Genomic DNA, 15,247 nt, shown 5'->3' on the forward strand with positions numbered 1-15,247 from the left:
AAAGGTTATAAAGATTAGGAAGGTGGATCATCGCTATTCCTCTCTGCACAAGTTATCGCCCCGTTCGCACCAAGAGTTCGGTTATCAAGACTTCTTTAAACGCTTATTTCACTTTTAACGTCCACGCAGCGGAACCAATTCAACACCCGTAAATACATTGTAGCTTATAAACATTCATCACATGAAATTACTTCTCTTGTTACCGTAAGATTCTTCGATCAGCTGAAGAACAACAGACCCTGCTTCATTAACAAACTAAGGTTAACTAAAAGACAAAAGAAAGGAAAAAAAAAAGTAAAGGCAGTCATACAACAAAAGATTATAGGAAAGCAGATACCGCAGAGACACACTCGAGTAGCAGCAAGCTTTTAAACGAGAAAAAAGGTCCTTGATCGAAATACCCGACAAGTTTAGATATTATTAACGATGCCTCATTGGAAACATGCCGTCCGTGTATTTGGTGCAGTGTCAACTGCAGCCACGACTGCAATTATATTCGGTACCAACCCGAATCCAGAAGATATGTGGAGCAATTTTAAAAACGTCTACGCTGCCTGGTCGACACACATTCCAAGTGTGAAATGGGACTATAATTGGGACAGGTAAAAAAATGTTTCTTTTAACAATGACCCACAGTACACGGGTACTTGTACCCAGTACACGAGCACACACACACACACGCACTGAGCATTTATGTAATAAATATATGTATAATATATGTAAATGTAAGCATACCTACACAAGTGTGCCCCACCATCACTTTGTTTCTTTGTAACTTTCGGAAAACGGATATTTTAACTGAAATTTTTATGTAATTACACTTCAGATGTAGGTTCCGATTATGTTGGAATTTGATGTGAACATTTTTTGCGTGAGAGGAGTTTCTGAAAATTCACATGTCTCGTCCTCGTAACTCAGAAAAAACGAGTTCATAACAGATATAGAGTACGTGTGTATCTTTCTTCGGTCGAATGCATCGACTCCTCTACTTTAGAGCCTATCGGTTTATTTTTGCCGAACCGCTACTTTACGGGGACACAAACAAACCAGCACTCGTTCTTTGTGACAAACACAGACACATACGCATATATATTCTTTTATTTACTTGTTTCAGTCATTTGACTGCGTCCATGCTGGGGCACCGCCTTAATCGAAGAAACTTATTGTTTGTAAACGTAGTAGTTATTCTATTGGTTTTCTTTTGCCGAACTTAAAGGTTCGGCACGGTTGTCGGGCAGTGATGTGGTAGCAAACACAGACAAAGACACATACTCATAAACATATACGACAGGCTTCTTTCAGTTTCCGTCTACCAAATCCACTCACTAGGCTTTGGTCGGCTTCAAGTTACAGAAGACACATGCTCAAGGTACCACGCAGTGGGACTGAACCCAGAACCATGTGGTTGGGAAGCAAGCTTCTTACCACATAGTCACGCATGTGCCTGTCTTGTTTTCTGTAAATTTGAGCTATACATACACACACACACACACACATATATATATATATATGTATCACTGACCCACATACACACAATCATATATATAATCACACACACATACATATAAATATATATATATTGAATGATATTGGAGTATGCCCTGTTACCATTTATTCTTTTACTTGTTTGTCGATATTTTCTTTCCGAGCAATGTCCCGGTCTAATCCCCATCTCTGAAATATTTGCCCATCCAGGTGACATGTGACTTACCAACACATGCTGTCACCCTAGTCGGGTTCCTCAAAGACGGGGTCACAATACGCGGGATCCCAACTCAGAAAATCGACCAATGACCAGCCACAAGCTCCCTGAATCATGCCCGTAACAGGCGCATCCCAAACTCTGAGTAAAGGTCGTTCGTTAGATACAAAATCCAACCCAAAATAAACTCATAATCCGGCATAGCTTTTGCCTGACTTTAAGTATGTCATGTAAGTTTTCAGAAAACTTTTGCGAATTTATGTTCTACATACGGGAATTCATACAACTATGCAAAAAAAAGAAAAAAAGTGTGATTTAAGGAGTATTCAGCTATTATTTTTAGCACGTCTTAACGACCACCTTATACTGTCCTCGTTTGTTTGACATTAACGTATTGATGTTTTTCAATATCTTTCTTCCCATAAACACATTTTGCTGGGACTGAAAGCTAAAACTTAGGAATTACCCGTATTTTAAACTGTGATGAAAAAAAATTAAAAACAAAAAACTTTTCTTCCCAATTGTATAAATTTCTGTGGGTACTACCTAAGAAGCGTGGTCCCGGTGCGCGCACTCGTGTACTCGCGCACCCGCGCTAGCTAGTCGTGACTAGTCGATCCTTACTTTGTGTTTCTGCTTTATTTACTTCCTTTAAAAAAAAATATTTACTTTGTGTTTTATGTATTTTATTTACTTTGTTTTAAAAAATTATTTACTTTGCTACGTAGTCGTTGTAGGATCGACTAGTCACGACTAGCTAGTGCGGATGCGCAAGTACGTGAGTGCGCGCACCGGGACCACTCTTCTTAAGTAGTACCTTTTTGACTGTAGAACAAATTCACAAAAACTTCTGAAAATTCCAAATAATTAAAATGTTATGAGAGGTTATATGGTGTACTTAAAGCAGAATTTCGCCACCCCCGCATCCACACCATACAGTCATACTTGTGCTTTTACATACTATTTTATATATATATATATTAATGATGTGTCCTACTTGTTAAAATTCCATTTATTTATTTGTGCAGCTAAAGATAGCATTGCATTTAAATTGATGTAATGATTGCATTGTTCAATTAAATGGAGCCGCCTGAAACGGTAGTACAGCATTACTATTCTGTTGCTTATCTTGATTTTATTCACCTAGCTGTGTGGATAATACTGCATTGACATGGTGCTTCAACTGAAGTACTTAATGCAATTACATATACATATCCGAAGGGCTTCTTTCAGTCTCTGTCCACCAAATCCCCTCACTGTTTTAATTGGCCCAAGGCTATAATAGAAGACACTTGCTAGACAATGGGACTGAACTTGGAACCATGTTGTTGAGAAGTAAACTTCTTAAACATACAGCTACATTTCACCAGGCGGCGAGCTGGCAGAAATGCGTAGCAGTATTTCGTCTGCCGTTACGTTCTGGGTTCAAATTCCGCCGAGGTCAACTTTACTTTTCATCCTTTCAGGGTCTATAAATTTAGTACCAGTTACGCACTGGGGTCGATGTAATCGACTTAATCCGTTTGTCTGTCCTTGTTTGTCCCCTCTATGATTAGCCCCTTGTGGGTAGTAAAGAAATATATATATATATATATTACGGAGATGTACTTGCATAGTGAGTGACTTGATCTGAGATCGTGTGCTGGAACAAAAACAATTGCAGCGTGGAAGGTGTTTATAAGCCATTTAAGAAACACACAATAACCGTTAGATTCACTTCAACATTTAAATTTAATTTGTCAAAATATTTTTGTGCTGCAGCACAAAGTTTTGTCAGTGAACAGTTCGCGGTCTCAAAGCGATGAAAATATTTTGACAAATTAAATTTAAATGTTGAAGTGAATCTAACGGTTTTGTGTGATTCTTAAATGGCTTATAAACACCTTCCACGCTGACATGGAGAAAGCCTTTGACAGGGTCCCCCGATCCCTTATCTGGTGGTCAATGAGGAAACTAGGGATAGATGAATGGTTAGTGAGAGCTGTGCAAGCCATGTACAGAGACGCTGCTAGTAAGGTGAGGGTTGGCAACGAGTACAGTGAAGAATTCCGGGTAGAGGTTGGGGTCCACCAAAGTTCAGTCCTCAGTCCTCTCCTATTTATCATAGTCCTCCAGGCAATAACGGAGGAATTCAAGACAGGATGCCCCTGAGAGCTCCTCTATGCTGATGACCTTGCTCTAATTGCTGAGTCACTATCAGAACTGGAGGAGAAGTTTCAGGTGTGGAAAGAAGGATTAGAATCGAAGGGCCTTAGAATCAACCTAGCCAAAACCAAAGTCCTAATAAGTAGGAAGGTGGACCAATCACAAATGACTTCAGGTAGATGGCTCTGCTCGATCTGTAAAAAAGGTGTAGGTAGAAACTCTATAAGGTGCACCAAGTGTAAGCTATGGACACATAAGAGGTGCAGCAATGTCAAAGGAAGGCTAACTAGGAAAATAGTTTTTGTCTGTGGCAGATGCTCAGGAGCAATAAACACTGGAAATGTGCAGAGACCAACTTCTACCACGTTCCAGGGAGACAAACTAGAAGTAGTTGATAGCTTCTGCTACCTAGGTGACCAAGTCAGTAGCTGGGGTGGGTGTGCTGAAAGTGTAACTGCTAGAGTAAGAATAGCCTGGGCAAAGTTTAGAGAGCTCTTACCCCTGCTGGTGACAAAAGGCCTCTCGCTCAGAGTAAAAGGCAGACTGTATGATGCATGTGTACGTACAGCCATGCTACAAGGTAGTGAAACATGGGCCATGACTGCTGAGGATATGCGTAAGCTCGCAAGAAATGAAGCCAGTATGCTCCGATGGATGTGTAATGTCAGTGTTCATAATCGACAGAGTGTAAGTATCTTGAGAGAAAAGTTGAACCTAAGAAGCATCAGTTGTGGTGTGCAAGAGAGATGGCTGCGCTGGTATGGTCATGTGACGAGAATGGCTGAAGATAGTTGTGTGCAAAAGTGCTACACCCTAGCAGTTGAGGGAACCTGTGGAAGAGGTAGACCCAGGAAAACCTGGGACGAGGTGGTGAAGCACGACCTTCAAACTTTAAGTCTCACCAAGGAAATGACTAGAGACCGAGACCTATGGAAGTATGCTGTGCGTGAGAAGACCCGGCAAGACTAGTGAGGCCATAACCCGTGGCCCCTACCTGGGACGTAGTCAGTCCACCTGTGCATACCTTCCTTCTTGGGACACTTGTGAAGACCTGTTGAAGCAAGTGAAAATCAAACCAAATCAAAATAGATGAACATCAATGGAATTTGTATCCTTGTGGTACTAGTGCCGGTGGCACATAAGAAAACCATCCGAACGTGGCCGTAGCCAGTACCGCATCGACTGGCCTCCGTGCTGTGGGCACGTAACAAACACCATCCGATCGTGGCCATTTGCCAGCCTCGTCTAGCACCTGTGTCGGTGGCACATAAAAAACACCATCCAAGCGTGGCTGTTCGCCAGCTTCGTCTGGCACCAGTGTCGGTGGCACATAAAAAACACCATCCGAGCGTGGCCGTCCGCCAGCCTCGTCTGGCACCTGTGTCGGTGGCACATAAAAAACACCATCCGAGCGTGGCCGTTCGCCAGCCTTGTCTGGCACCTGTGTTGGTGGCACATAAAATCACCCACTACACTCTCGGAGTGGTTGGCGTTAGGAAGGGCATCCAGCTGTAGAAACACTGCCAGATCAGACTGGGCCTGGTGCAGCCTTCTGGCTTCCCAGACCCCAGTTGACCCGTCCAACTCATGCTAGCATGGAAAGCGGATGTTAAACGATGATGATGATGATGATATATATATATATAAATACACATTGGTACCTTGACTTACGAGTGTCCCAACTAACGAGTTTTTTGAGATACGTGTTGTCTCTTGGCCAATTTTTTTGCTTTGAGTTGCAAACTAAAATTTGGGTTACAAACCAGCTTCAGATACTCCACCATTTGTTGGCATAGCGCACACCACAGTGAACACCATGACATCTGCCCAGCATCCTGTGCCTTATAGCTCGATAGAGATGCATGTTAGCAAGTGCAAAGATCGTTAGCTAGACAGGTGCTAAAATGCATCTATTAGTCATTGCAGGCCACAGAAGCATCAGTGTTGTGCTTGCAGTTATTTTGCAAAACTTTGTTTTAGAAACCATGGGTCCGTAGAGAGTGAGTGCGAAGGACAGTGGGTACGAAGAAGTGGATGACGAGCTTTGAATTAAAGAAAGAAATTATCAAAAAACATGATCAAGGTGTGTAGTTGACACAACGAAGCAGTATGAGTGTAGCACTTCTATGATTTGCACCATACTGAAGCAGGAGGAATCGATAAAGGCTGTAACGCCAGTCAAGGGTGTTAAAACAATTTCTAAACAGTAGACATCTATCCATGAAAATATGGAGAAGTCACTGATGGTTTGGTTGACAGAGAAACAGCTCACAGGAGATGCCATGATGGAGGCTATAATCTTCGAGAAGGCATGAGCTATTTATGCTGGTTTACTGCAGCAGACTCTAGGCACTTGTATGGACGAGGCATCGGGTGAACTGTTTAAAGCCAGTGGGGAATGGTTCAAGAATTTAAAAAAGAGGACTGGCATTCACTCCTTTGTCAGGCATGGTGAGGCAGCAAGCATGGTAGCTGAGAATCACTTCAAAACTTTTGCCAGAATTATAGTGGCCTAAGGTCGCATCTCCCAGTAAGTCTTCAACTGTGATGAGATAGGACTGTTTTGGAAGAAGATGCCAAGAAGGACTTATATAACAACAGAGCAGAAGAGAATGCCAGGTCACAAACCCACGAAGGATAGGCTAACCCTTGCATTGTGTGCCAATGTGAGCGATGGCTGCAAGATTAAGCCACTGCTCATTTATCATTTGGAAAACTCCAGAGCCTTTAAGTCACATAAAATTCTGAAAGAAAAGCTGCAGGTTATGCGGAGGGCAATCCTGAGGGCATGGGTCACCAGGCAGTTCTTAGTGGAGTGAGTGAATTTGGTCTTTGGTCCTGACATTAAGAAATATCTCCAGGAAAATAACTTACCTCTGAAAGCCCTTCTTGTCCTGGACAATGCACCTACCCATTGATGACATCCTCAAAGGGTTCAAGTTTATAAAGGTTCCCTACCTTCCACCCAACACCACCCCTATCCTACTCATGGACCAGCAAGAGATTTCTAATTCCAAGAAGCTCTTGACCAAGTACCTGTTTCATGCTGCTTTGAGGTGATAGGGAGCACAAACTTCACCCTTCAAGAGTTCTGGAAGGACCACTATAACATCATGATATGCCTCAGAATTATCAATATAGCCTGGCAGAGTGTTACAAAGAGGACCTTGACCTCTGCGTGGAAGAATCTGTGGCCTGAGGTTGTGCCTGAAACAGTCTTTAAAAGACTTGAACCTGAAGCAGCAGTGGTGGAGGAGATTGTATCTCTTGGCAAGTCCATGGGTCTGGACATGGATGAAGGTGACATCAACAAGTTCATCCAGGGGCACTCCAAGGAGCTACAGACGCAGCAGCACATGGAGGTTTTGCAAGGAATAATAGGTGACGCGGAGGAGGTTATTTCTTCAAGTGTGATAAAGGGAATGTGTGAGAAACTTTCAGACTTTATTCAAAAGAAACACCCAGAAAATGTTGCAACTGGGCATGTGACTGTGCTATTTAATGACACTTGCCTCACTCATTTCAGAAACATTCTGATAGGGAGGATGAAACAAACCTCATTGGACAGGTTTTTATTAAAAACTCCTGCAGATGAAAGTGAGGAAAGAGTGGTGAAAAGGGCAAAAATCAGCGAATAACATTCATTCATTCAGTTCAGCCTTTCTCCTCCGCTTCCACCAGCATCCTCAAGTTGTCTGATCTCCAAGGTAAATGCTGCACATTATACTTAATAAAACCAGTTTATTGCAGTACATTCTATTTTATTGTTTTTTGTACAATATTCATTATTTATAAGTATGATTTTCTTATTTAAAAACATGTGACAAAAAAATTGCGGTGTTTTTTTGGGGGGGACCCAGAACGGATTAATGGCATTTCAGTTTATTTCAATGGGGAAAACTGATTGACATATGAGTAATTTGAGTTACAAGCTCCATCACAGAAAGAATTAAACTCGTAAGTCAAGGTATCATTGTATATATTTATATACAAATGTAAGATCCAAAGACTGAGGTGTAGGAAGAAGGTTAACTTCAAGCAAAGCATCTTAATAATACTAAAACTCTAGAGATGTTTGTGTGCACCTGAAATATCTCAGAAATAGTATATTTTATCTTAATTATTTTTTGCATATTTATTTTTATACTTACCTTTGGCAGTGCAGTACAAACTTTTGTGATATTTGGACCTCTATTTATTAATGAAAACAATTAAACACAATTTTTGTTTGTTATTTCTTGACAAAAAAAAACATGGCTTCCATGACATCAACACACATACAGAATAGACATGCATATAATGAATGTCATGGTGGGTCAATCAACACAAACACACGTCTGCTATCTGTTACATACACACACAATCTTTGCACTCTCTAAGAAAGAAAAACATCGACATACACAATATTTTAATCATTTAGAAATATTTTTAAGTGAACGTGATTTCAAAAATGTAAGTTGCTTGTACAATGATTATTTATATTTAAGCTTTCTTTAAACAAACAATATTTTTATGTTTTTTTCTCAGAACTGTCATCTGGAGTTCATTAATTTCTGTAAATAATTTTTATTTATTTACTTTTGTTATAAAGTGAAAGATGTATGTACACATATATGAAATGGATGTGTGTGTGTGTGTGTGTGTATGTAAAAGAGAGAGATGGAGAGTGAGTGAAGGGGTGTGTTGTCATGTATACGTAGATACATCAATACATGTGTGTACATCTTTTTTGTATGTACATATGCATTTGAGTGTGTGTGTGTGAGAGAGAGAGTGAGTGAGTGAACGAACGTATGTGTTCTCATGTATGTGTAAGTGGCTCTCTCTCTGCCTCTCTCTCACACACACATCCATTTCATATACACGTTCATACATTTTTCACTTTAAAACAGGTAAATAAATAGAAATTTTTTTACAGAAATTAATGAACAAAACCAGCTGATCTGGATGACTGTTCTGAGAGTCAAAGCGAAAGATTGTCCCAAGGGAATACCATTACAAAAAATTTTTCAAGTGCATTCAATGTATCTCAGGTCCAAAGATTTGGCTGCTATTTCTAGCACGCCCTGCTACCATGTAACAGCTATTTGCGATAACGGACCTGAAATATCTGTTATGTGGTAGCAGGGTGTGCAAGAAATAGTAGCCAAATCTTTCCTTTTCTGCGGAAAGGAGCCGTTTACGCATGATTTCAATGTCACATTTGTTGAAAGCATGTGAAATAACTTGGAAAAGGAAAAAAACTCATGGAACAAAATTCCTTTGCTGGGAAACTCAGACTTTCCAGGTGACCAAACAGGTCATGGTAATCTAGTAGAAAATATAAAAAGCAACTTTCCGTAGGCGCTGAAGTGGCCGTGTGGTAAGTAGCTTGCTTACCAACCACATGGTTCAGGGTTCAGTCCCACTGCGTGGTACCTTAGGCAAGTGTCTTCTACTATAGCCTCAGGCTGACCAAAGCCTTGTGAGTGGATTTGGTAGACAGAAACTGAAAGAAGTCCATTGTATATATATATATATATATATATATATATATATATATATATATATATATATAATATATATATATATATATATATATATATATATATATATATATATATATATATATATATATATATATATGTGTGTGTGTGTGTGTATGTTTGTGTATCTGTGTTTGTCTTCCCAACATTGCTTGACAACTGATGCCGGTGTGTTTACGTCCCTGTCACTTAGCGGTTCGGCAAAAGAGACCGATAGAATAAGTACTAGGCTTACAAAGAATAAGTCCTTGGGTCGATTTTCTCGACTAAAGGTGGTGCCCCAGCATGGCCACAGTCAAATGACTGAAACAAGTAAAAGAGTATGGAAGTATGGTAAATAGAAAAAAAAAATGTTTTATATTTCATGGTAGGCAGGCAGGGTTGCCAGGTTTGCAAATAAAATACAAGAGTTAAGGAATGGAGCAGATAAGATCTGAGCTACATTTGTTTTATAGTGAGTGGAACCCTGGAAGTGGTAAATATTCAAGTGAGGTATATACTGCAGGATACTCTTCAGGCCAAGGGTATGAAGTTTACCCTGTTGCAAGGAGATACATGTCAACACACAAATGATTCCTTCTAGAATGTGTAGAGAATATGGTTAGAATGAATAATGTATTGTGAAGAGAAAATTAGGAGTGTAAGAGAGAAAGGAATATAGAAAAGACAAAAAGGATAAAAAAATAAGGGAGTGGAAGAGTTGTAAAGAATTTAAGCAAGGTCATTCTACAAGTGGTTTCAATAGGGTCATTTAGAGATATGCTAGGGGATTGGTATCAGGCAGAAACATTAGCACGCCTGGCGGTATTTCATCTGCCCGCCGAGGTCGACTTTGCCTTTCATCCTTTCGGGGTCGATAAATTAAGTACCAGTTATGCACTGGGGTCGATGTAATCGACTTAATCCGTTTGTCTATCCTTGTTTAGCCCCTTGTGGGTTGTAAAGAAATAGGTATTAGAAAAGATAATGTGGAGGGAAGAGGTTGGGGGAACCATTTGTGGTCTAGAAGGAGAAAACTGCTTGAAGTGATGGTGTAGTAGTCTAAAAAATGTGGAAGAATACTACTATATAGGAATTAAGGTGTGTATAATGTGTGTGAGTGTGCTGTATGAAATAGTAGAGGTGTATGTAGGGCAAGTAGTAGAGGCGTATGTACTTGTAAGTATACAAAAGTAGGATAGGAAATGGTGTAGGGGCAGGCAGAAAAGAGAAATTAAATGGTATGAATAATAAGGAAAGATAAAGATAGATATAAACAAGAAATAAGGGGTTATTGTGAATATAATGGGAATATATTGGTGATTTAATATTTAGTGGTTGTGAGGGTAAATGAAAGGGAATGTCTATGATAACAGTGGGGGCAGGTTAGGAAATGATGCAGCGGAGGAGTTGTTATTTGTATTTTGAGAATAGATTACGTTATTGATGTTTGCATGTATCAATTACTCTGTCATGTTCATTAAATCAATCCGTGGATTGCATAATATTGCAGAGATCACACTTTTTATTATAGCCAGAGTATGGTTTAGTATGGGTGACTATGGACTGCTTAAGAGTATAAGAAATTGATTTGCTCTTGAGTTTATCGATAAGCTGAGATAAAGAAGTACTGTTGGATTTTGTTTGGGACTTGAAGCTGGAGTAGTGGTTGCCCACTCTTGCTTTGAAGGTGGTGCTGCATGAACTGATATATATGTAGTTATGGTTGGCAGCTGATACTGTACACTTGTAAATGTTGTTTTTAGTAAGACAGCAATTATCTAAAGGGCAGGAGGTTGGGCGCTTGAAGCTGCATAGGTTCATAGGTGGTGTTCTGGCTGAATTTGTGAGGTAATTGTTATTTAGTGAAGGACCAGTGTTAGGTTCATTATTAATGGTGGCGTTAAAATTGGTATTTATTAGGTGGTTGAGGGAGGCATTGAAGGGTTGTGTATTATGATAGTTTCCATGTCTGATGGTACGGTCTGTATTATTCTTTATTTTTTCATGAGGTATAGTTGAGTCTTGAGGTAAGTTTAGGGATCAGGTGTTACTAGTGGAATCATAGTAGGAGGTTTAAGGGTTAATGTTGGTAAGGGGATTGATTGTTGTTCTGGGTTTATATGTATGGAGCTGGGGGTTAGGTTGAGTTTTGTTATTAGGGTGGAGTTTAGCTGGTTGTGAGTTTCTGAGTTTCTTCCGCATAGCCCCTGCCCATTCAAAGTACCTTGGATCCCAGAACATCTCGCTGTGCTTGAGGAGACCTGTTGAGTCAAGTGCATGTACATGAACATCGAAACAAATATCAATGGAAATAGTTGTGATACCTGTGCCAGTGGCACATAAAAAGCACCATCCGAACGTGGCCGTTGCCAGCGCCGCCTCGACTGGCTTCTGTGCCGGTGGCACATAAAAAGCACCATCCGAACGTGGCCGATGCCAGCCCTGCCTTGGTTGGCTTCCGTGCCGGTGGCACGTTAAAAGCACCAACCAATCATGGCCGATGCCAGACTCCCCTGGCACGTAAAAAGCACCCACTACACTTGTGGAGTGGTTGGCGTTAGGAAGGGCATCCAGCTGTAGAAACACTGCCAGATCAGACTGGAGCCTGGTGCAGCCTCCTGGCTTCCCAGACCCCGGTTGAACTGTCCAACCTGTGCTAGCGCGGAAAATGGACGTTAAACGATGATGATGATGTCGGATTACTCTGGCATTGTTGGTGGTAGTGAAGTTAGACAATTTTATAGGTTGGGATTTACGTATTTTTCAAAGGGAGTTGGATTTAGGGAGGTGTCTTTTGAGTAGGCGGAAGAAGAGTTTAGATACTCAAGTTTGAACATCGGGGGTGGGGGGTGGAATCAGATACCATTGCGGATGTTCTTGTTTGTTTAGTCCAATTAGGCGGGAGGGGGTTATTGGTGTGAGGATAGGGCTTTGGAGGAGCAGGCTGGTGTCAATTTTGGGTTGCAATGTGTTTAGGATTTGGAATCATCAGGTGGGAGGATTGTCTGTTAGGTTCCCTGCTACACTGAAATTTGAAGCCCAGTGTATATATATATATATATATATGTATGTATGTATGTGTGTCTGTGCTTGTTCCCCCACATCACTTGGCAACTGATGCTGGTGTGTTTACATCAGTTCAGCAAAAGACCGATAGAATAAGTGCTAAACTTACAAAGAATAAATCTTGAGGTTGATTTGCTTGATTAAAGATATATAATATATCTATATTTATCTGTCTATCTATTTATCTATATATATATCTGTTAGGTATGGTAGATGAGTTCGGCAAAAATTTAGATTCAGATGAATATGGTACATAAATTGAGGCACCAGAATTTAGTACGGTATTATCCCAACAATTTCAAAATAAGGTGATTAAAATCAAAATAAGCAACAAGGATATCCAGAAGTAATGCAGTACGATCGTTTCATGCAACTCCATTTAATTGAACAATGCAATCATTTCATTACATCAATTTAAAATGTAGAGCAATCTTCAGTTGCACAAAGACATAGAATTCTATGTCTTTGCGCAGCTGAAGATTGCTCTTCATTTTAAATTGATGTAACGATTGCATTGTGACACCAGTACAGGGTGCTTTTTATGTAAAACCAGAATAGTATGTTTTTTGTGTTGAACCAGGGCAGGATATTTTTTACGTGGCACCAGCTCAGAGCGCTTGTTATGTGACAGCAAGACAGGGTACTATTTATCTGACACCAGCACAACGTGTATTTTTACATGACATCCAGCACAGGGTGCTTTTTATGTGACACCAAGGGAGGGTGCTTTTCATGTAGCATGATAAGAGAATGCTTTCTATGTGGGACCATCACAAGGTACTTTTTATGTGACACTAGGACTATGCTTTTTATCAGATGGTGTGCTTTTTATGTGGCATCAGCATGGTGTTTCTCATTTGATACCTGCACAGAGTGCTTTTTACATGATACCAGAATATGGTGCCTTTTATCTGAAACCAGATCAGGGGGATTTTTATTTGGGACCAGGATAAGGTACTTTTTATGTGACAGCAGGACAGGGTGCTTTCTATGTTGCACCAGCACAGGGTGCTTCTCATGTGGTACTGACACAGGATGCTTTTTACATGGCATCAGGATGGTGCTTTTTTTCATGGCACTAACATGGGTGCTTTTCATATGACACCAGGGTAAGGTGCTTTTTATGTTAAACCAGCTCAGAGTGCTTTTTATGTGGTCCTAGGACAGGGTATTTTTTCATGTGGAACCAGGACAGGATACTTTTTATGTGACACCAGCATGGAGTTTTTATGTGACACGATAACAGTGCTTTTTGTGTGGCCCCAGGACAGGGTGCTCTTTATGTGGAACTTGAATGGATGGAATGCTTTTTACGTGACATCAGCACAAGATGTTTTTTATGTAGCACCAGAACTGGTTGCTTTTTATGTGACATCAGCACTGTTTTTTGCGTGACACCAGCACAAGATGCTTGGCATCAGCACAAGGTGCTTTTTACATGGCACTAGCATGGGTGCATCTTATGTGACAGCAGCAAAGGGTGCATTTTATGTGGGCCCAGGACAGGGTGCTTTGTACATAGAACCAGCACAAGGTGCTTTTTATGTAGCACTATGACAAAATGTTTTTTACATGGCACTAGCAAGGGTGCTTTTTATGTAGCACCAAGACAAGGTGCTACATGGTGCCAGGACAGGACACTTTCTTTTGTGACAGCAGCTCAAGGTGCTTTTTATGTGACACCAGCGTAGATGTGTTTGTTTTCTGTGTGCTAACAATACAGGTGTTTTTTTACATGGCATCAGTGCCCATGTGTTTGCAAGACAAGGATCTCTCAGCTAAGAGAGGGAGTGGAACCAAGAGATTAGAATATAATAGAAGGACAGAGGTAGCCCTCTTGCCATTGAGGAGATACTTGGCTACCTCAGTGGGACAAGGAAGGATAAGAAGGTGGGAGAGAGATAGAGAGACAATTGAAGTGAGAGAGAGAGAGAGGGCCTGCCTACAGAGGACAGTGGGTGTAGTTCTATAGGAGTGTGATGGAAGATGTTTAGAGACAGCAGAGAGAGCTAGCAATGTTAAGAGGGATTGGAGTGGCTGTAGAGATAGCAAGTGATGGTGAGAGGAATTAAATGTGGCTGGGAGTGGATATGGTAGGATACTTTTTATGTGGGCATGGAATGTGTGCGGAGAGCACATGGGGGAGAATAGTGGATAGCACGGCTGTGGGGAAGATGGGTTGTGAGAGAGTTTAATTGAGGATAAATTTGTATGTGACCATAAAGGATATGCTTATATGTGTGGATGGCCATGATTTTTCTTAGCTTCACATGTATCCTTAAGCACAGCAAACCGCCAAAAGTCTTGGTCCCTTGTCTCTTCAGTGAGGCTTAACATGTGAAGATTATTTCTCGTCGCTTTGTCCCATGTCTTCTTGGGGCTACCCCTTTCACAGGTTCCCTCAACAATTAGAGATTGGCACTTCTTTATGCAGCTGTCCTCATCCATACACATCTCATGACCAGTCTTCTCTCTTGCACACACCATCTGAGGCCTCTTATACCCAATTTTCCCTTTAAATCATTTACACTCTGCATCACATGCACACTGGTATTACCCGTCCAGTAGAGCATATTGGCTTTATTTTTTTTCGCATATCTTCAGTAGTTACAGCCTATGTCTCACTGCCATGTAGCATTACTGTACATAACCAGGCATCATACAATCTGCCCTTCAATCTGAGGTAGAGGCTCTTTGTTACCAACAAATGTAGCAGCTCTCTGAACTTTGCCCAGCCTGTTCTTATTCTAACAACTATGCTTTCAGAACTTCCTCCTCCACTGCTGACTTGGTCACCTACGTAATGGCAGCTAACTACTACTTCTAA

The 15,247-nt window shown here is 40.8% G+C and overlaps 1 protein-coding gene across 1 annotated transcript in view; it reads left to right on the forward strand.

The window, feature by feature from the left end:
* Positions 1–249: 249 nt before the first annotated feature.
* The window catches only part of LOC115222597 (serine/threonine-protein phosphatase PGAM5, mitochondrial), a 33,838-nt gene continuing 18,840 nt past the window's right edge, over positions 250–15,247 (forward strand). Inside the window, exons 1-2 of the mRNA XM_036511558.1 lie at positions 250–260; positions 359–602. Of these exons, the coding sequence (XP_036367451.1) occupies positions 427–602 (176 nt within the window). The 5' untranslated portion in view covers positions 250–260; positions 359–426. The remainder of the gene's footprint in view (positions 261–358; positions 603–15,247) is intronic.

Source organism: Octopus sinensis, linkage group LG20, assembly GCF_006345805.1.
Source record: "Octopus sinensis linkage group LG20, ASM634580v1, whole genome shotgun sequence".
Lineage (NCBI taxonomy): Eukaryota > Metazoa > Mollusca > Cephalopoda > Octopoda > Octopodidae > Octopus > Octopus sinensis.